General features: G+C 44.9%; 1 protein-coding gene across 1 annotated transcript; it reads left to right on the top strand.

Annotated features, from left to right (window-relative positions):
• Positions 1-20,318: 20,318 nt before the first annotated feature.
• Positions 20,319-21,613, top strand: LOC124682929 (brassinosteroid-responsive RING protein 1-like). The gene has a single exon (XM_047217530.1). It carries the CDS (start codon positions 20,504-20,506, stop codon positions 21,026-21,028), a length of 525 nt encoding a protein of 174 aa, XP_047073486.1. The 5' UTR covers positions 20,319-20,503; the 3' UTR covers positions 21,029-21,613.
• Positions 21,614-23,589: the final 1,976 nt, after the last annotated feature.

A 23,589-nucleotide genomic window follows, 5' to 3' on the forward strand; every position in this document is an offset into this window, starting at 1 on the left:
CTTAGTAGCACCGTTACCAATACTTGTCGTTTCGAAACATCTCGTGATGATCGGGTATGATAGATTCAACAAGTGTATACAACGGGTGCAAGCCAGGTTTGCACACGCGGATACTAAGGTTGCCTTGACGAGACTAGCATGTACAGACATGGTCTCGGAACACGTGATACCGAAAGGTAGAGCATGAATCATATGATTGATATGATGAACACTTTGAGTGTTCGCCATTGAAGTTACATCTTGTCTCGTGATGATCGGACTTGGTGTGGTGGATTTGGTTCGTGTGATCACTAAGACAATTCGAGGGATATTGTTTTGAGTGGGAGTTCACCTAGTTTTTAATTTTGTTGAATTAAAATTTGAACTCAATTTTTCATAAACTTAGTCTAAACTATTGCAAATATATGTTGTAGATTATGGCGTCCCCAATCAATTTTAACCAGTTCCTAGAGAAATAAAAGCTTAAGAGCAACGGTAGCAACTTCACCGACTGGTTCCGTCATGTGAGGATTTTCCTCGCTGGTGGAAACCTGCAATATGTGCTTGATGCACCGCTAGGTGACCCTCCTGCAGAAACTGAGATCGATGAAGTAAAGAATGTTTACGCGACTCGGAAAACTCGGTACTCTCAAGTTCAGTGTGCCATCCTATGTAGTCTGGAAGCCGATCTTCAAAAACGTTTTGAGCACCACGATCCTCATGAGTTGGTCAATGAGCTGAAAGCTATCTTTGAAACTCATGCGGCCGTGGAATGCTATGAAGCATCGAAACACTTCTTCAACTGCATGATGGAAGAAGGCAGCTCCGTTAGTGAGCACATGCTCGCCATGACCGAGCATGCGAAGAAACTCAGTGACTTGGGAATAGTGATTCCTAACAGACTGGGGATTAATCGTGTCCTTCAATCATTTCCACCTAGTTATAAGAACTTTGTGATGAACTACAATATGCAGAACTTGAAAAAAGAGTTACCTGAACTCTTCGCCATGCTGAAATCTGCTGAGATTGAGATTAAGAAAGAGCACCAAGTGTTGATGGTCAACAAGACCACCAGTTTCAAGAAACAGGGCAAGTCTAAAGGAAAATTCAAGAAGGGTGGCAAGAAAGCTGCCACGCCTCCTGTGAAACCTAAGAATGGCCCTAAGCCTGATGCTGAGTGCTATTACTGCAAGGAGAAGGGACACTGGAAGCGTAATTGCTCCAAGTATTTGGCTGATCTGAAGAGCGGCCTTGTCAAGAAGAAGAAAGAAGGTATATCTGATATACATGTTATAGATGTTTATCTTACTGGTTCTCGTACTAGTACCTGGGTATTTGATACTGGTTCGGTTGCTCATATTTGTAACTCGAAACAGGAACTAAGGAATAAACGAAGACTATTGAAGGATGAAGTGACGATGCGCGTTGGAAATGGATCCAAGATCAATGTGATCGCTGTCGGCACACTCCCTCTACATCTACCTTCGGGATTAGTTTTAAACCCCAATAATTGTTATTTTGTACCTGCGTTGAGCATGAACATTATATCTGGATCTTGTTTAATGCAAGACGGTTATTCATTCAAGTCTGAGAATAATGGTTGTTCTATTTTTATGAATAATATCTTTTATGGTCGAGCACCTGAGAAGAATGGTTTATTTCTATTAGATCTCGATAGTAGTGATACACATGTTCATAACATTGATGCTAAGCGAATTAAATTGAATGATAATTCTACTTATATGTGGCACTGTCGTCTTGGTCATATTGGAGTGAAACGCATGAAGAAACTCCATACCAATGGATTAGTTGAATCACTTGATTTTGAGTCACTTGATAGATGCGAAGCATGTCTAATGGAAAAAATGACTAAGACTCCATTCTCTGGTATTATGGAGCGAGCTACAGACTTATTGGAAATCATACATACCGATGTGTGCGGACCAATGAGTGTAGCATCGCGCGGTGGATATCGTTATGTTCTAACCTTCACAGATGATCTGAGTAGATATGGGTATATCTATTTCATGAAACATAAATCCGAAACTTTCGAGAAGTTTAAGGAATTCCAAAGTGAAGTAGAAAATCAACGTAACAAGAAGATTAAATTTCTACGATCTGATCGCGGAGGTGAATATCTGAGTTATGAGTTTAGCATGCATTTAAAGAAATGCGGAATACTTTAACAATTGACACCGCCGGGAACACCACAACGAAACGGTGTGTCCGAACGTCGTAATCAAACTCTCTTAGATATGATTCGTTCTATGATGTCTCTTACTGATTTACCGTTATCATTTTGGAGTTATGCATTAGAGACAGCTGCATTCACTTTAAATAGGGCACCATCTAAATCCGTTGAAACGACACCATATGAATTATGGTTTAATAAGAAACCTAAGCTATCATTCCTTAAAGTTTGGGGTTGCGAAGTGATACGTCTCCGACGTATCGATAATTTCTTATGTTCCATGCCACATTATTGATGATATCTACATGTTTTATGCACACTTTATGTCATATTCGTGCATTTTCTGGAACTAACCTATTGACGAGATGCCGAAAGGCCGGTTCTTGTTTTCTAGCTGTTTTTGGTTTCGAAATCCTAGTAACGAAATATTCTCGGAATCGGACGAAATCAACGCCCGAGCATCCTATTTTTCCACGAAGCTTCCGAACACCCGGGAAGGACCGGAGGGGGGCCACGAGGCCACCCGGACCATAGGCCGGCGCGGCCCAGGCCCTGGCCGCGCCGCCTTATGGTGTCGTCGCCCCTTCGACCTTCTGACGCCGCCTCTTCGCCTATTTAAGCCCCCTCGACCTAAAACCTCGACACGGAAAAACCACGGTACGAGAAACCTTCCAGAGCCGCCGCCATCGCGAAGCCAAGATCTGGGGGACAGGAGTCTCTGTTCCGGCACGCCGCCGGGACGGGGAAGTGCCCCCGGAAGGCTCCTCCATCGACACCACCGCCATCTTCATCAACGCTCGCTGTCTCCCATGAGGAGGGAGTAGTTCTCCATCGAGGCTCGGGGCTGTATCGGTAGCTATGTGGTTCATCTCTCTCCTATGTACTTCAATACAATAATCTCATGAGCTGCCTTACATGATTGAGATTCATATGATGATGCTTGTAATCTAGATGTCATTATGCTAGTCAAGTGAGTTTTACTTATGTGATCTCCGGAGACTCCTTGTCCCACGTGTGTAAAGGTGACGAGTGTGTGCACCGTGTGGGTCTCTTAGGCTATATTTCACGGAATACTTATTCACCGTTATGAATGGCATAGTGAAGTGCTTATTTATATCTCTTTATGATTGCAATGTGTTTTGTATCACAATTTATCTATGTGCTACTCTAGTGATGTTATTAAAGTAGTTTTATTCCTCACGCACGGTGTAATGGTGACGAGTGTGTGCATCCGTGTTAGTACTTGGCGTAGGCTATGATTGTGATCTCTTTTAGATTATGAAGTTAACTATTGCTATGATGGTATTGATGTGATCTATTCCTCCTACATAGTGTGAAGGTGACAAGTGTGCATGCTTGTGTTAGTACTTGGTTTAGTCGTGTTCATCTTTCTTGCACTCTAAGGTTATTTAAATATGAACATTGAATTGTGGAGCTTGTTAACTCCGGCATTGAGGGTTCGTGTAATCCTACACAATGTGTTCATCATCCAACAAGAGAGTGTAGAGTATGCATTTATCTATTCCGTTATGTGATCAAAGTTGAGAGTGTCCACTAGTGAAAGTCTAATCCCTAGGCCTTGTTCCTAAATATCGCTATCGCTGCTTGTTTACTTGTTTTCTTACGTTACTACTTGCTACCATATTACCACCATCAACTACACGCCAGCAAGCTATTTTCTGGTGCCGTTACTACTGCTCATATTTATTCATACCACCTGTATTTCACTATCTCTTCGCCGAACTAGTGCACCTATTAGGTGTGTTGGGGACACAAGAGACTTCTTGCTTTGTGGTTGCAGGGTTGCATGAGAGGGATATCTTTGACCTCTTCCTCCCTGAGTTCGATAAACCTTGGGTGATCCACTTAAGGGAAACTTGCTGCTGTTCTACAAACCTCTGCTCTTGGAGGCCTAACACTGTCTACAAGAATAGAAGCACCCGTAGACAACAAGCTATTTTCTGGCGCCGTTGCCGGGGAGGAAAGGTAAAAGGTACTCACACTCCGGATCTCGGCTACTAAGCTATTTTCGCCGTTGTAAGTACTCGAAGCTATTTCCTTTAGATCCTGCAATTGTATCTTTTTGTTTCTTGTTTACACTAGTTAGGCATAATGGACAACAATGAGCTTCTTATTCTATTTCCTGATTTAAGACATGGATGGTTTGATGCGAAAATTAAAAAACCCATGGAACATATTAGCATGAATACTTTGAATACCATTGTTGCTAATGATATGGAAAATTCTAAGCTTGGGGAAGCTGGTTTTGATGAGCATGATCTTTTTAGTCCCCCAAGCATTGAGGAGAAAATTTACTTTGATGATACTTTGCCTCCTATTTATGATGATTATAATGATAGTAGTCTTTTAGTACCGCCAGTTATGGAGGATAAATTTTATTATGATTTCAATATGCCTCCTATATTTGATGATGAGAATAATATTGATAGCTACTTTGTTGAATTTGCTCCCACTACAACTAATAAGAATGACTATGCTTATGTTGGGAGTAGTACTTATTTTATGCATGAGACTCATGATAAGAATGCTTTATGTGATAGTTATATTGTTGAGTTTGCTCATGATGCTACTGAAAGTTATTATGAGAGAGGAAAATATGGTTGTAGAAATTTTCATGTTACTAAAATGCCTCTCTATGTGCTGAAATTTTTGAAGCTACACTTGTTTTATCTTCCTATGCTTGTTACTTTGCTCTTCATGAACTTGTTTATTTACAAGATTCCTATGCATAGGAAGCATGTTAGACTTAAATTTGTTTTGAATTTGCCTCTTGATGCTCTCTTTTGCTTCAAATACTATCTCTTGCGAGTGCATCATTAAAACTGCTGAGCCCATCTTAATGGCTATAAAGAAAGAACTTCTTGGGAGATAACCCATGTGTTTATTTTGCTACAGTACCTCTATTTTATATTTGTGTCTTGGAAGTTGTTACTACTGTAGCAACCTCTCCTTATCTTATTTTATTGCATTGTTGTGCCAAGTAAAGTCTTTGATAGAAAGGTTGATACTAGATTTGGATTACTGCGCAGAAACAGATTTCTTTGCTGTCACGAATCTGGGAAAAATTCTCTGTAGGTAACTCAGAAAATTATGCCATTTTACGTGAGTGATCCTCAGATATGTACGCAACTTTCATTCAATTTGAGCATTTTCATTTGAGCAAGTCTGGTGCCCTTTTAAAATTCGTCTTTACGGACTGTTCTGTTTTGACAGATTCTGCCTTTTATTTCGCATTGCTTCTTTTGCTATGTGGGATGGATTTCTTTGTTCCATTGACTTTCAGTAGCTTTGGGCAATGTCGAGAAGTTCTAAGAATGATTGTGTCACCTCTGAACATGTGAGTTTTTGATTATGCACTAACCCTCTAATGAGTTTGTTTCGAGTTTGGTGTGAAGGAAGTTTTCAAGGGTCAAGAGAGGAGGATGATATACTATGATCAAGAAGAGTGAAAGCTCTAAGCTTGGGGATGCCCCGGTGGTTCACCCCTGCATATTTCAAGAAGACTCAAGCATCTAAGCTTGGGGATGTCCAAGGCATCCCCTTCTTCATCGATAAATTATCAGGTTCCTTCTCTTGAAACTATATTTTTATTCGGTCACATCTTATGTAGTTTACTTGGAGCGTCTGTATGTTTCTTGTTTTTGTTTTTGTTTGAATAAATGCTTGTGTGGGAGGGAGACACGCTCCGCTGGTTCATATGAACACATGTGTTCTTAGCTCTTAATTTTCATGGCGAAGGTTGAAACTACTTCGTTAATTGTTATATGGTTGGAATTGGAAAATGATACATGTAGTAAATTGCTATAATGTCTTGGATAATGTGATACTTGGCAATTTTTGTGCTCATGTTTAAGCTCTTGCATCATATGCTTTGCACCCGTTAATGAAGAAATACATAGAACTTGCTAAAATTTGGTTTGCATAATTGGTCTCTCTAAAGTCTAGATAATTTCTAGTATTGAGTTTGAACAACAAGGAAGACGGTGTAGAGTCTTATAATGTTTACAATATGTCTTTTATGTGAGTTTTGCTGCACCGGTTCATCCTTGTGTTTGTTTCAAATAACCTTGCTAGCCTAAACCTTGTATCGAGAGGGAATACTTCTCATGCATCCAAAATCATTGAGCCAACCACTATGCCATTTGTGTCCATCATACCTACCTACTACATGGTATTTCTCCGCCATTCCAAAGTAAATTGCTTGAGTGCTACCTTTAAATAATTCAAAATTTATCACCTCTTATTTGTGTCAATGTTTTATAGCTCATGAGGAAGTATGTGGTGTTTTATCTTTCAATCTTGTCATTTACTTTTGACGAGACTTTCACAATGGACTAGTGGCACATCCGCTTATCCAATAATTTTGCAAAAAGAGTCGGCAATGGGGTTCCCAGCTCCGATTAATTAACTTGCATTAATAATTCTCTTCACATGTTTTGCTCCGATTCATCGGTAAGCAACTTAATTTTGCAAATAGACACTCCTTCATGGTATGTGATTGTTGGAAGGCACCCGAGGATTCGGTTAGCCATGGCTTGTGTAAGCAAAAGGTTGGGAGGAGTGTCATCCATAAATAAAGAAAAACTAAACTAAAGTACATGTGTAAACAAAAGAGAAGAGGGATGATCTACCTTTGCTGGTAGAGATAACGTCCTTCATGGGAGCCGCTCTTGAAAGTCTGGTTGATAAGGTAGTTAGAGTGCCCACTACCATTCGTTGACAACAACAAACACCTCTCAAAATTTTATTTTTATGCTCTCTTTATGTTTTCAAAACCAAAGCTCTAGCACAAATATAGCAATCGATGCTTTCCTTTTTGAAGGACCATTCTTTTACCTTTTATGTTGAGTCAGTTCACCTATCTCTCTCCACCTCAAGAAGCAAACACTTGTGTGAACTGTGCATTGATTCTTACATACTAGCTTATTGCACTTGTTATATTGCTTTGCATTGACAATTATCCATGAGATATACATGTTACAAGTTGAAAGCAACCGCTGAAACTTAATCTTCCATTGTGTTGCTTCAATGTCTTTACTTTAAATTATTGCTTTATGAGTTAACTCTTATGCAAGACTTATTGAGGCCTGTCTTGAAAGTGCTATTCATGAAAAGTCATTGCTTTATGATTCAGTTGTTTACTCATGTCATTACCATTGTTTTGATCGCTGCATTCATTACATATGTTTACAATATGATCAAGTTTATGATGGCATGTCACTCCAGAAATTATCTTTGTTATCGTTTACCTGCTCGGGACGAGCAGGAACTAAGCTTGGGGATGCTGATACGTCTCCGACGTATCGATAATTTCTTATGTTCCATGCCACATTATTGATGATATCTACATGTTTTATGCACACTTTATGTCATATTCGTGCATTTTACGGAACTAACCTATTGACGAGATGCCGAAAGGCCGGTTGCTCGTTTTCTGCTGTTTTTGGTTTCGAAATCCTAGTAACGAAATATTCTCGGAATCGGACGAAATCAACGCCCAGCATCCTATTTTTCCACGAAGCTTCCAGAACACCCGGGAAGGACCAGAGGGGGGCCATAGGCCACCCAGACCATAGGCCGGCGCGGCCCAGGCCCTGGCCGCGCCGCCTTATGGTGTCGTCGCCCCGTCGACCTTCTGACGCCGCCTCTTCGCCTATTTAAGCCCCCTCGACCTAAAACCTCGACACGGAAAAACCACGGTACGAGAAACCTTCCAGAGCCGCGGCCATCGCGAAGCGAAGATCTGGGGGACAGGGAGTCTCGTTCGGCACGCCGCCGGGACGGGGAAGTGCCCCGGAAGGCTCCTCCATCGACACCACCGCCATCTTCATCAACGCTGCTGTCTCCCATGAGGAGGAGTAGTTCTCCATCGAGGCTCGGGGATGTACCGGTAGCTATGTGGTTCATCTCTCTCCTATGTACTTCAATACAATAATCTCATGAGCTGCCTTACATGATTGAGATTCATATGATGATGCTTGTAATCTAGATGTCATTATGCTAGTCAAGTGAGTTTTACTTATGTGATCTCCGGAGACTCCTTGTCCCACGTGTGTAAAGGTGACAGTGTGTGCACCGTGTGGGTCTCTTAGGCTATATTTCACAGAATACTTATTCACTGTTATGAATGGCATAGTGAAGTGCTTATTTATATCTCTTTATGATTGCAATGTGTTTTGTATCACAATTTATCTATTTGCTACTCTAGTGATGTTATTAAAGTAGTTTTATTCCTCCGCACGGTGTAATGGTGACGAGTGTGTGCATCCGTGTTAGTACTTGGCGTAGGCTATGATTGTGATCTCTTGTAGATTATGAAGTTAACTATTGCTATGATGGTATTGATGTGATCTATTCCTCCTACATAGTGTGAAGGTGACGAGTGTGCATGCTTGTGTTAGTACTTGGTTTAGTCGTGTTCATCTTTCTTGCACTCTAAGGTTATTTAAATATGAACATTGAATTGTGGAGCTTGTTAACTCCGGCATTGAGGGTTCGTGTAATCCTACACAATGTGTTCATCATCCAACAAGAGAGTGTAGAGTATGCATTTATCTATTCTGTTATGTGATCAAAGTTGAGAGTGTCCACTAGTGAAAGTCTAATCCCTAGGCCTTGTTCCTAAATACTGCTATCGCTGCTTGTTTACTTGTTTCATTGCGTTACTACTGCTACCATATTACCACCATCAACTACACGCCAGCAAGCTATTTTACGGCGCCGTTACTACTGCTCATATTTATTCATACCACCTGTATTTCACTATCTCTTCGCCGAACTAGTGCACCTATTAGGTGTGTTGGGGACACAAGAGACTTCTCGCTTTGTGGTTGCAGGGTTGCATGAGAGGGATATCTTTGACCTCTTCCTCCCTGAGTTCGATAAACCTTGGGTGATCCACTTAAGGGAAACTTGCTGCTGTTCTACAAACCTCTGCTCTTGGAGGCCCAACACTGTCTACAAGAATAGAAGCACCCGTAGACATCACGAAGCCTATGTAAAAAAGTTACAACCGGACAAGCTAGAACCCAAAGCGGAGAAATGCGTCTTCATAGGATACCCTAAGGAAACTATAGGGTACACTTTCTATCACAGATCCGAAGGCAAAATCTTTGTTGCTAAGAATGGAACCTTTCTTGAGAAAGAATTTCTCACTAAAGAAGTGACTGGAAGAAAAGTAGAACACGACGATATTACTGAATCTTCTCTCGTTGATCAGAGTAGCGCAGTACCGGAAGTTGTTCATGTGCCGCCTGCACCGGTAACAGAGGAAGCTAATGATAATGATCATGAAACTTCGAATGAGATAGCTACTGAACCTCGCAGATCGACAAGGGAACGTGCCACTCCTGATTGGTATGATCCTTGTCTAAATGTCATGATTGTGGACAACAATGATGAAGACCCTACGACGTATGAAGAAGCGATGATGAGCCCAGATTCCAAAAAATGGCAAGAAGCCATGAAATCCGAAATGGGATCCATGTATGATAACAAAGTGTGGACTTTGGTAGACTTACCTGATAGCCGCAAGGCTGTCGAGAATAAATGGATCTTCAAAAGAAAAACAGATGCTGATGGTAATATTACTGTCTATAAAGCTCGACTTGTCGCAAAGGGTTTCCGACAAATTAAAGGTGTTGACTACGATGAGACATTCTCACCTGTAGCGAAGCTAAAATCCGTGAGGATTTTGTTAGCAATAGCTGCATTTTTCGATTATGAGATTTGGCAGATGGATGTCAAAACAACATTCCTTAATGGAGACATTGAGGAAGAGTTGTATATGGTACAACCCAAAGGTTTTGTCGATCCTAAAAATGCTGACAAGGTGTCTAAACTTCAGCGTTCAATTTATGGACTGAAGCAAGCATCCAGAAGTTGGAACCGACGTTTTGATAAGGTGATCAAAGACTTCGGGTTTATACAGTGTCATGGAGAGGCCTGTATTTACAAGAAAGTGAGTGGGACCTCTGTAGCATTCCTGATATTATATGTAGATGACATATTATTGATTGGGAATGATATAGAACTATTAAGCAGTGTAAAAGGTTATTTGAATAATAGTTTTCAATGAAAGACCTTGGTGAAGCATCGTACATTTTAGGCATCAAGATTTATAGAGATAGATCAAGACGCCTAATAGTGCTTTCACAGAGTACATATCTGGACAAGATTCTAAAGAAGTTTAGAATGGACGAAAGTAAGAAAGGGTTCTTACCTATGTTACCAGGAAAGGTCTTGAGTAAGACTCAAGGTCCGGCTACGGCACACGAAAGAGAGAGGATGAATCAGATCCCCTATGCCTCGGCAGTAGGCTCTATCATGTATGCCATGCTATGTACTAGACCGGATATAGCACATGCTGTTAGTTTGACTAGCAGATATCAAAGTGATCCAGGAATGGAACACTCGGACAACGGTCAAGAATATCCTGAAGTACTTGAAAAGAACTAAGGATATGTTTCTTTGTTATGGAGGTGACCAAGAGCTCGTTGTAACAAGTTACACCGATGCAAGTTGGAACACCGATCCCGATGACTCTAAGCCTCGGTCTGGGTACGTGTTTATATTGAATGGTGTCTGCGGTAAGCTGGTCCAGGCTCGAAGCGGTGCACGGTGGCGAAGTCTTCAACGGAATCGGAGTACATAGCGGCTTCGGAGGCTTCATCGAAGCGGTATGGATGAAGAGGTTCATTGTAGAGCTCGGTGTGGTTCCTAGTGCATTGGACCCACTAGTCATCTATTGTGACAACATGGGTGCCATCGCCAATGCACAAGAACCAAGGTCACACAAGAGGCTGAAGCATATCAAGCTGCATTATCATTCGATTCACGAGTACATCGAAGATGGAGAAGTAAAGATTTGCAAAGTACACACTGATCCGAATGTAGCGGATCCGTTGACTAAAGCTCTCCCTAGGGCAAAGCATGACCAACACCAGAATGCCATGGGTGTTAGGTACCTTACAATGTAATCTAGATTATTGACTCTAGTGCAAGTGGGAGACTGTTGGAGATATGCCCAAAAGGCAATAATAAAAGTGGTTATTATATATCTTTGAGTTTATGACAAATGTTTATATACCATGCTATAATTGTATTAACCGAAACATTGATACATGTGTGTTATGTAAACAACAATGAGTCCCTAGTAAGCCTCTTGTATAACTAGCTTGTTGATTAATAGATGATCATAGTTTCATGATCATGAACATTGGATGTTATTAATAACAAGGATATGTCATTATATGAATGATGTAATGGACACACCCAATTAAGCGTAGCATAAGATCACGTCATTAAGTTATTTGCTATAAGCTTTCGATACATAGTTACCTAGTCCTTTCGACCATGAGATCATGTAAATCACTTATACCGGAAAGGTACTTTGATTATATCAAATGCCACTGCGTAAATGGGTGGTTATAAAGGTGGGATTAAGTATCCGGAAAGTATGAGTTGAGGCATATGGATCAACAGTGGGATTTGTCCATCCCGATGACGGATAGATATACTCTGGGCCCTCTCGGTGGAATGTCGTCTATATTAGCTTGCAAGCATATGAATGGTTCATAAGAGACCACATACCACGGTACGAGTAAAGAGTACTTGTCAGGAGACGAGGTTGAACAAGGTATAGAGATACCGATGATCAAACCTCGGACAAGTAAAATATCGTGTGACAAAGGGAATCGGTATCGTATGTGAATGGTTCATTCGATCACTAAGTCATCGTTGAATATGTGGGAGCCATTATGGATCTCCAGATCCCGCTATTGGTTATTGGTCGAAGAGAGGTCTCAACCATGTCTACATAGTTCGCGAACCGTAGGGTGACACACTTAAGGTTTGATGTCGTATTAGTAGATATTGAATATGGAATGGAGTTCGAAGTTTTGTTCGGAGTCTCGGATGGGATCCAGGACATCACGAGGAGTTCCGGAATGGTCCGGAGAATAAGATTCATATATAGGAAGTCATTTTATAAGTTTGAAAATGTCTGGTGCATTTATGGAAGGTTCTAGAAAAGTCCGGAAGAAATCACTATGGAAGGAGGAGTCCCGGAGGGACTCCACCAAGCTTGGCCGACCAACCCTAGGAGGTGGAGTCCCAGGTGGACTCCACCAAAGGGGGCCGGCCACCCCCCCTCATGGAAAGGTGGGAGTCCCACCTCAAGTGGGAATCCCACCTTGGGTAGGTTTCATGTCATATGGAAGGTTTTGGTTTGGGGTCTTATTCGAAGACTTGTAGACCAACTCTTGGGGGTTGCACCTATAAAAAGAGGGACAAGGGGAGGGGGGCGGCCACCTCAAGCCATAGCCTTGGCCGCACCCCATAGTGGCCGGCCACCCCCTCTCCCAAACCCTAGCCGCCCCACCTCCTCCACCTCTCCCGCAAACGCTTAGCGAAGCTCCGCCGGAGATCTCCATCAACACCGCCACCACGCCGTCGTGCTGCCGGGATTCAAGGAGGATCTACTACTTCCGCTGCCCGCCGGAACGGGGAGAAGGACGTCGTCTTCATCAACACCGAACGTGTGATCGAGTACGGAGGTGCTGCCCGATTGTGGCACCGTCAAGATCTTCTACGCGCTTTTGAAAGCGGCAAGTGATCATCTTCGCAACAACGAGATCTAATCTCGTAGGCTTTGGAAATCTTCAAGGGTTAGTCTCGTTCATCCCCTCGTTGTTACCGTCTTCTAGATTGCATCTTGGCTTGGATTGCGTTCTCGCGGTAGGAATTTTTTTGATTTCTATGCTACGAATCCCTACACTCCTGCCATTTCCCTTCCGCGCATCCTCGCCACCTTGACCACACTGATATGCCACTGAAGAAATTCGTCGTCCCTCACTCCAATGACGCGCCACCGAACAAGCCGAGGAAGCCAAAGTAAGTGTGAGGATAACATTCCAAACCTACCGTGAGGATAACGAAGTGCGTTCAAGTTCATCCATGTCTTCAAAAAGAATTGAGACTTGCGAGAAGTGGGCCGAGACTCAGGTGGCTCTCGCCAAGGCCAAGGATGGTGTCTTCGACCAACCGCGGCGTCATCGGTGGCCTGCGAGGGGCGCCCCATTGGGAACAAGAATGCGAAGCGGGCAAGGGATGCGGCGCCGGCCACGAATCATCCATTGAGAAGTGCATCGTTGACATCGCCCTGAGGGAGAAAATAAGGCCAAAAGGGAAGAGAAGACTGAATGCAAGATGGGCAACAACGCTGGAGAATTAAGAAGTGAAGATCGGCAGAGCCAAAAATATAATTTATTCGAACATTATAAACTTTAACTGGGATGCACGTAAACATTCACAGTCCTTGTGGAAGCAAAACACCCGGATTTGTTATCACCGTCCATCTAGAAATGCATCGCCGACGCTGCTGTGAGGAAGGAAAACAAGGTCAATAGGGAAGAGAAGACTTGTGTAAGGTGGACGGTGATGTCTCAGAAAGAAAAGTAAGAAGTGAAGACGGGCAGGCGTGATCCAGAATGTAGCATTCGAAATTGTAACTTTAACTGGTATTCAATTAAATAACACGCGGATTTGTCCTGACCCCGACTTGTATAAAAATGGCAGGAACAGGAACACGCGCGCACATGCTGTGTCATGCACCTGTCCGAAACAAAGTTTGCCCCAAAATCAATAATTCCGACCCTCCTCTCTCTTCCACAGCTGCACCTATACGCGGGGCCACCATCTGGCCTTTCACGTAGGGCTGTCAAAAATGTTCGTGCTCGACAAACTGTTTGAGTTCGGCTTGTTAAAAGCTTGATTCGAGCTCGGCTCGATGTCTTAACAAGCCAAACTCAAGCCTAATGTGTAGTTCGTGAGCCATTCGAGCTCGAGCCCGAATAGTTCGGCAAAGCTCGGTTAAATACGTGCATGAAATTATCCCATCCCTAAATTATGTTTTTATTTTTATGAGTTGGATCGTGCAGCTTGTCTTTGGTGACTTTCCAAAGTAACAGGTCCATGTACTCAAGTAGTACAACTACAATTAAATATCCCAGCTCATGAAAAGAAAAAAAAAATGCTAAAACGAATGTCCAGATCGCAATTTGCCTCGTGCGGCTAGACTAAACTAGCCCGTGAAACTATTTTCCAAGCCTATTATGGCCCATATGTATTACCTATCCAAGCAAGACACGCTACAGTATCGATGCCTTGTTTAGTACCACCTCGCGTGCGGTAGAGGATAACAGTGGATCAACAGTTATAAAAAGGGAAACGGTGGGTGGTTGGGTTGGGCGAGCGCGTGTGTCCACAGGGAAGCGACGTGCGTGGAAGAAAAAAATTGACGATTTTAATGCGTTCGACAGGCTCGTGAGCCCTCGTCGAACCGAGCCCAAGCCAGACTATAGGCTCGCGAGCCGAGCTCGAGCTTCTTGCATGGTTCGAAACATAAAACGAGCTCGAGCCGAGCCAACTTGTATTCGCTCGAGCTCGGCTCGTTGACAGCCCTACTTTCACGCACACCCATATGATATGCATATGCTATGCCTTTGCTGAGGGCAGCACGAGGCCGCGGCCCTACCGCACACATGGCTTGCCCCTCCATCTAATCAAGTAATCAACCAAACCCGAAGCAAGATCGAGAAGATTCCTCAACTGTACAAGGCACACAGCAACGGATCCAAAACTCTCTCACAGGATCGATCGATCGATGGCGACCTCGATCGATGCCCTCTCCTCTGCTCGCAATTCCCAAATGAACCCAACCGAACCAACGGTGGCGGAGCAGTGGAGTAGATAGATGATAGATCTTCATCCGAGTCTGTGCCCAACTGAACCGCTGCTGAGACACATCATCGACGTAGTAGTTGTACTACAGCAGCGGAACGGGAATCTCTCTCGTCTAACCAACAGCCGCAGCAGCAGCGGTCAAGTGAGACAGCACATGTGTGCGTGCGCGTACGTGCGGCCCATATAACAATCCCTAATTGCTACGCCTACCACCCAAAGGCTCTTTTCTTTGCGTCAACCAATAATATGGCACGGCAAACTAGCATTAGCTTATGTCTCTGCCTTTCTTTTAAAAAATGTTCCGGAAAGAAGAATCTACTAATCCCTACGTTCCATAAAACTTGTCTGGAATTTGCCTAAATTGAAATAGTATAAGAATTTAGACAAATCTCAAACAACTTCCGTGAAAAGGAGGGAGTATAATTATGTAAAAATGTTGCGGCGATTAGGGCTAAAAATGGAACGAAAATAGACGGAAACAAGTTTTATCATTTCCATTCCGTCTATCTTATTAAAATCGTAAACAAAAACCCCCAAAATGACTGTGGAAACGAAAATACGGAATGGATATGTGACAGATTCGTTACTGAAACGACAAACACAATAGCGGTATAATTTAAACAGAAGGCACAAAGTGCCCAGCTTTAAATTAATAAAGCCACACGGCCAAGGTTACAAAGATGCTGAAGAACAGCTTACAACTCACACAGACCACAGCAAACATAAGGTACACTAGAGACTAGCTGAAGCCCGAAGAGCCCTTCCAACGCAATCGAAGCACCAGGGAGCAGGCAAGGTGAAACAGGATGGGATCATCTGCATTGCTTGGGAGGGTTCACGGCTGGACCAAGATGGCGAGTCGTCGCCTGTCCATTCTCTTCCATGGCCGGAGAGGGACCCCGCCCCTCGCCACGGCTCGAAGGGCGCCGTACCGCCGCCCATGGAGACACACTCACCCGGAGCGAGAGAAGGGACATGACCGGACCGCTAAAATGAGCCAACACCGGAGCCCGCCCGAGCGCTGCGTCGAGCACACCACGAGATGCCTTGCCGCCGGCCGCGGCACCCGACGCGAAGAGACGAAGCCGCAGGGCGAGGACGCCGAAGAGAAGGAGCTCCGGAGGGGACGAGGATTGACATAGCCGAGCTTCGGGGCAGCACCTACAAGGAAGAAGCATCGTGCTCTCGTCGTCCCGCAACCTCGCACCCGAGCGAGTGCGAGGGCACGAACCGGCGAGCATCCAAAAGAATTGCGGGAGCTAGACCCTTGAGCTCGGCGAGACCACCACCGCCCCTACCACGGCCACGGCGCCAACCACCGAGAAACGGCGCCAACCCACATCCCCAAGCGATCCAAGGCGACACCTTCAGGAAGGTGGCGGCGCACGGGGCGTCACTGCCGCCCAATCCAAAGGATTTGGGATTTCTCCCGGTATCAGGAAGGGGAAGGGAGGGGGGCAAGATACCTTGACGGCGCTCCAGAAAGAACACGGCGCCCGCGGGTGTCGCCACCGTCGTGGGCCGACACGGCCCGGCCGGGGATTTCTCCCGGCATCCGCACCACCTCCGAGCACCCGGCCCGGCACCGGATCCGCCGGCCCGAAACCGTCGGAGCTCGACGTCGGGAGGGTGGGGGCGCGCCAAGCGCGAGAGGAGACGCCGCCCTTCCGATCCGGTCCGGGGCACCGACGCGCGCGGCCCCCGCGCCACGGCCGGCACCCTCCGCCTCCCCGCCGTCCACACAGCCGAGGAGGAGGACCCGCATCGCGCACGTCGCTCGCCGCAGAGCCCGCGCCGCCACACCACCAGAGGCCGCCGCCTCAGATCCAGAGCCCCCACCGGAGCAGCCAAAGGACAAGCTCGCCCGCGAAGGGGAAGCTCGTCGGATGCCACCACGGTCATGGCAAACCCCGCGCGGAGATCCTCCATCTAGCAACCACGGGGGGAGCCGAGAGCTCAGATCCCCGCCGCCCCCTTCACCGGCGTCGCGAGCGCAGCCCGACGGCGTCTGCGGGCGCGAGCGGGCGAGGGAGAGGGGGAGGAGGGCGGCGGCGCGGGGTTAGGGTTTCGCCTCCCCGGTCGCCTGGAGGAGGCGACGCGAGGGGCGACGCGAGGAGCAAAAAAAAAAAACCGTTATGCCTGAAAGACACAATAAGTCATCATACAGGGAGACAAATTGTCGAGGGAGACAAGTCATCGAACACTCTAGGGGCCGGTCTAGTCGCATGGCTGCATGCATGCAATTATACTAGGGTAACTACGGTTAGTATTTAGTGGACCCAATATCGTGGCATGACCTAGTTTCATGTGTAAATGTAAGCATACATGTCTCTCTAGGTTATATATCCGGTAACTTTTCGTATCTGTTTTTCTAGAATTTTCTTGCCGTGTCTGTTTTCAATTAAAATGGCTCCCCGTTTCCTTTGTCATTTCTGTTTAGGGATCTTTTTAGTTTCCTTTTCTTTTTGACAAAAATAGTGATTTACTTTCAAAAATAATTATCTCCATTTGTTTTTTCTCGGAAACGGACCAAAAGTTGTAGTTTCATTTTCGACCCAACGGTGGTAACGTTATGCCGAGAGCAAATCGAACAAAAGGAGCTTCACGATCGTTCCAACAAATGGAAATAAGTGAAACTCGTGCCGCTCCGAATAGAGTCAAACGACCACATGTTGCCTACGGGGATATCTGGGATCGATCACTAGCGAAACAAAATGCTGGCTTGAGGAACCCTCTCGACCACGACAATGAACACTTAATGCGTCTTTCGTGCCGACAGAAACGAATACGGCGGAAAACGACCTTGCGAACAACTACCACGATGCATTCCTACCCCGTTTTCATTTATTTCGCGTTGTAGGTTTAGTCACACCCAACTTTTACACGATTTAGATGAAAACATGAGAATGAATATCAATAATTATAGAGTGAACTCTTTGGAGCTTGAGCACTATTTTTTTTTTCTTGGAGGCATTGTCTTGGTGGTGTTTGTGATTCTACAAAGACAGAAAGCCCCATAGCGCGACTTTTTTAGCTTCTTGTTCCAGATGTATGCATATGTACTACCATTAGTGTATAACAATTTTGCAGACGTTAGATGTAGTTGGTATCTTTTCGACATTAACATATTTCATTTATTGAAAAATAGAGTGAATTCTACTTTTTTACTTCAGTGTTATGAATTTGTGACACTAATTACCCCTTGAGCAAAAAATTCGTATATATTACACATTCTATACATTGGGCAAGGTGTGAGGTTCTAAGGGGCGTTCAAAAATATCAGTAAGAGAACGATGAATTGAACAAATGAACAAGAGAAGTATAGACATAATCATCGATGACGCTCTCCAATATTTACACATATTTCCGCGCGACAATGACGAAACATGCCGGTCCTATCTAATAAGTACATGCAAAATTCTAAACTCGGGTAAATTCCGTATAAAGTATCCTAGATAGGATATGTTTGTAGAAGTTCCACTAAATATGGGTAATATGTGTCACAAATGCACAACTATAGGGCAAAGAATGGAATTCACTATGCCATATATATACTTTATGAAGATTCTAATATAGTAGGTGTAGATGTTAATATTTTTTCGTAAATACGTGATCAAAGCTTATAAAGTTTGATTTTCATTAAACCTAGAAGGCGAAATTGTAAGCGCATGGAGTATGTATTGCATGCCCATCATTTTATCGTAATTTGTGTCACACCCACTTCTTTTCGACAATGGATATATTAACCTCAATTACACTTAGACTCTGCACCAACATAATGTTAGAAACCTAGTCCAAACATTAAGTAGCACACAGCCAAAAAATGTAAAAGATACCCTACCACAATGATCAATCCTTGCAAAAAATCAACACAAACCACTACCAAAGACAACGCCCGGACTATATAAATTGATTCACAAAAGCAAAGCCTCGAAGAAGAGAACAGTGCACAAGCGTGATGTTAGGTTTTCACACTCCAGAATGTCCGAGGTCTCTAGATAATGCCTTCAGCAAGAAAGCGATTTCCATTGTTAGGTAAAACCAATGAAGGTTAGGCCTAGGATTTTAATCCTGAAAAACTGAGATTCGGTACTCAAGGAGCAACATCAAAAATAAAGTTACCTAGTGCTGCCACCACTACTTTCAAAGGTACCTACAACAAGTCACCAATCACCATGCTCACATGCGTCATGGTTTAGATGGGAACATCACCCCCAAATTGTTAGAGCGCATAGCGGTTTGGCCCAGCTTGACACTCCATTAGCCAGTGCCCTACTGGCCTAGATCTAGAGATCCCACATCCAGTAAGGCATGAGGTCTAACTCAATCACAAAGACTAGCTTGAAGGGTGAGGTTTGTCCTAAGTTGGTCTCTTCCATAGTCAACTTTCGATGTGGGATTAAACCTAATGGTAACCATGTCCGCACAATGGCCTTTGAAGCAATATCTTCATTGCATCCAAGACCTCAAATCCACCATTATTTAGCAGCCTCAAAATCGACATGAGCCATCGAGCCTTTCTTGTCTTCCAATCGTAGCGGCCTTGACATTTCCCGCATGTACCAACACCAAGAAAATTGTGACACATATGTCGATGATGACATGTCTCGTGGTATCGATCGAAACACCCCCTCGAAGCTGCACATAACGATGTTTGCATATGTGCACGACCGGATCCCATCCGATCCGGATGTCCATGAGGGCCATGTGCCAATCGATGAAGATGTACGAAACTTGTCGGCGGCCATATCGAGGATGAACGACAACAGATAGATCAGCAAGTTGGGCAAAAAAAAAAACACTAGGGTCGCCACCCTACCTTCCCTTTCCCATCCTTGAGCTTGAATCTGTGCATGGGATCATGAGGTCCACCACACCCATGCCATGTGTCACCACTCCAAACCCCCTCCTGGCCGATCAACGCCGCCACCCGGAGTCACCACTCCCACATCCTCGCGTTGCAACCAGCCGCTGACATCTCCGCATAACATCCCTACGCCCTTACGATGTGAGGCCCGCCATCACCCTGGCCATGCCTAGCCAGCGGCAGCGATGAGTGGTGGGAGAGGGGAGGGGGCCTCTTGCGGCGATGGCGGCTAGGGTTCGCCCACGGTTTGTATCACTCATCTACATTTGCAACAAAGCCACACGACTCTAGAGGTACTAATAATTTTCAGTGCACTTAATCAAGCAATTGCGGGCAGACGATATTTAAGGTGATGGATGGAGAGCACATCACATAGTAGGAGCGTAGCACTGGTAGTGAGTGTCACGGGCAGACAAGGTCTATAAATCTTCCAACCGTGCATGTAGCCCGTCTATTCTCGCTTCTTGACATGTTTATAGCTAGGTTTTGTTCCTACGCGCGCGTAGCTAGCAGAGCACCACCCTCCAAACCTAGCCTGCCTGCGCACGAAACCACCACTCCTCCTCCACCTCTCTTTCACTCTCTTATATATAGACCCCACCTCTCTCTCCTCCACCTCCCGTCTTCTTCCTCCCTCCCATCTCTCTCTCTCTCTCTCCACCTACAAGCGTGCGCCCGTGCGTGCCGGCCGCCCGCCCGCCATGGGGTTCCCGTCGGTCTGCTACTGCGTCATCCTGCCGCAGCCGCTCATCCTCGTGCTGCAGCTGCTCGACTTCCTCCGGCACGCCGTGCTGCTCTGCCTCTCCTCGCTCGGCCTCGCCGCGCCGCCGGCGGCCGACGACCACCCCGCCTACGCGCCGCCGCCGGACCTCTGGGCATCGGAGGAGGACGACGATGCGGCTACGTCGCCGTACCTGGCCACCGGCCCGGCTCCCGCGCCGGCCGTCATCAAGGCGCGCCTCCCGGCCGTCCGGTACGCCGACCTCAGGAGCCGCCGCTCGGCCGCCGCCGGTGGGGCCGCTGCGTCGACGACGTGCTGCGCCGTGTGCCTGGGCGCGCTCGAGGCGCGGCACCGCGTCCGCGAGCTCGGCAACTGCGCGCACGCCTTCCACAAGGCGTGCATCGATAAGTGGGTCGACAAGGGCCAGGCCACCTGCCCCCTGTGCCGGGCCCTCCTGCTCCCAATCGATGCCGACGCCGGCGAGCTGTCCTCCTACTCCTTCTGATCTCAAGCTCCACGAAACACCCTGCTGGCTGCTGCAGCCTGGACGCCGGCCGGCGGCCGGCACCGAAAGAGATAGCCCGGACAGCTGGTCAGGCCCGTATAGCGAGCTAGCCGCTGCGCCTCTCCATCAATCCATCCATCCATCCGTGGTCGGTCTGTCCATGTGGATCCATGCTCTTTCACGAGAGAAAAATCCAAAGAGACCAAGGGAGGCGTGGTGGTGGAGTATTATTGGTAGGTGAGGCACTAATTATGAGGAGGACAGGGATGGCTACCTGCATTGGATCTGGTGAAATGCCCACTATACATAGCACTAGCAGCAGATCCGTTTGCTTTCTCCACCTCACCCGCTTCACTTTCTTTTTTATCTTCTTTTTGTAATCTTCCTTTCCTCTCCTTTCGCTTTTCTTCTCTTCCCTTTTTGTTAGGGTTTCTATTCTTCCTATTAACTTATTTTTGTAAGGGAATTCAGAGAGAGAGATCAAGATCAAGAAAGAGAGATGTACATAGCTTCCTCCACTCCACTTGACAGTACTGCAAGAATTAATAAGAATTGTCTCTCACATCCGTCAACTTAATTACCTCAGTGTGATTGCTATCGCATCTTTACAATATCTGCATGTGTTTGAGCTCCCTGCTTATTTTTCGCAACTTGTGGAGTAACAAAGTGGTATATGTGGATTGCACCTGTGAAAACAAACCATGGTTTGTATGTACTCGCCCGGTGTTTCCAATGCATATGTTGCTATCGTGTTTGGTGTTTTGGTGTTAGGCCTCACGTCACTGCTGTGTAGGGGGGACAATTAGGATAAGCATTGCGTGAAGCTTTTGCCACTACGTAATGGTACTGCCCCCAAATACTTCTTTCCACATGACCGACTTTTAACCTTTTTTTAGGTAGTGGACTATCTCTATTTGAGAAAACGAGAAAATAACAAGCATTGAGAAAATAATAACTATATCGTCGTCTTCGTAGTGCTCCACCGGCCCCAACACTAAACAGTACTACGTTTAAGAGATTAGTCGTGAACTTCTGATTGCCAATACCTCGAATTCGTGGGTAGATTTATCTATAAATTACCCATAGATTGCAGTGCCGATGCACATAGTCACTAGAGGAGAACTGTGTCCATCAACAGAATATAATTCATTCGATCATTGTTCTTTGTGCATAGGGCTAATAAAATAAATACAGTCTGTTTCTCGATAAGTTGACATTAGGCTAGTCTTCAATAGCCATCTTTGACTACTATTTTCTATTGCCACATAGAGTATTGAGGAAAAAACAACAAAACTTATATATTGTCGTAGTTTTTACAACAAAACTTGAAGATATTTTAAATTTCTAATCTGGATATTTTAAAGGGTATTGGTATTTGGTAATCATGGATATGAAACTTTTGACTCAACACATGTGAATGACCGGTTTAGGCTATTTCCAACGCAGCACGGAATTTCCGTTGTGCATGATATATATGTTGCATGTTTCATCCCCATTGATTTGGTGCTTCGGGATTCGTTTTGGAATGTTTCATAAATTTCACCGCATTACAGAACATAATGAAACGTTGTGAACCATGCACGCTATCTACGTACCGTGCATGGTAGAAATTCATTTATGGCTCCCACTGTTCCACCATGCCACTTCTGCCAACTTATCACAGCAATTTTTTGTCCATGTGACGTATAATTGTGCTTAAGTTACGGCTGCCATATTAACATGTCGGTAACTCTCGTAGTATTACCCAATTAGGGTTGTAAAATATAATAAGGCTATATCAACTATAATAGATACAAAATATATTTAAGAAATAATGCATATTAGGATAATTGTCTCTAAAAAACTATCATATTGATCCTAGGAGAACACGTTAACACTACAAGAAAGCCCCCCATACCTGACATTTTTTTTGGACGGCACAAGCAAAAGTTACGTGCAAAAGTTTTTTCCCAACGGATGGGCTTGCTTGACGGCAAAAAAGGTTGGCTCACAGATTTTCACCGTGGTAGATCCTATAGTTGCAGATAATTACGCAGTGGTAGGTGGTAGCCAAGCCTGACTCCAATTAATGCAACAATAGATTAAGGAGGCTCATACTAGACATGGATTGTGGGCAACGTGTTGACTGGTCAACTACATCATTGACCGGTGTGAACCACCACTGTCAATAGGGGTGTAAACGGATCGGATCGGATATTGCTATTTGCATATCTGTTACCATACTTTTACAGATTTGGATCGGAGGGATAATGGCCGGATGCGAATTCAAATGCGGATTATATCGGATTACGGATATGGAGCGTATTCGGAGCGGTCTCGGATCGGAAGCGGATATTCGATAAAATAAACACATAAAATGAGAAATATTATTCTTTGATGTAAAAAAGTAAGCAAAAAAACATTAACAATGGACTATATCCAAAGGTGCACATTTTGTTTGTACAACAAATCAACTTGCGTATTGATACATGATGACCCACAAGTATAGGGTATCGCAATAGTCTTCGAGGAAAGTAAAATCCAAATTTATTGATTCGACACAAGGGAGACAAAGAATACTT

This window comes from Lolium rigidum, chromosome 1 (genome assembly GCF_022539505.1).
Source record: "Lolium rigidum isolate FL_2022 chromosome 1, APGP_CSIRO_Lrig_0.1, whole genome shotgun sequence".
In the NCBI taxonomy this organism is placed as follows: Eukaryota; Viridiplantae; Streptophyta; class Magnoliopsida; order Poales; family Poaceae; genus Lolium; species Lolium rigidum.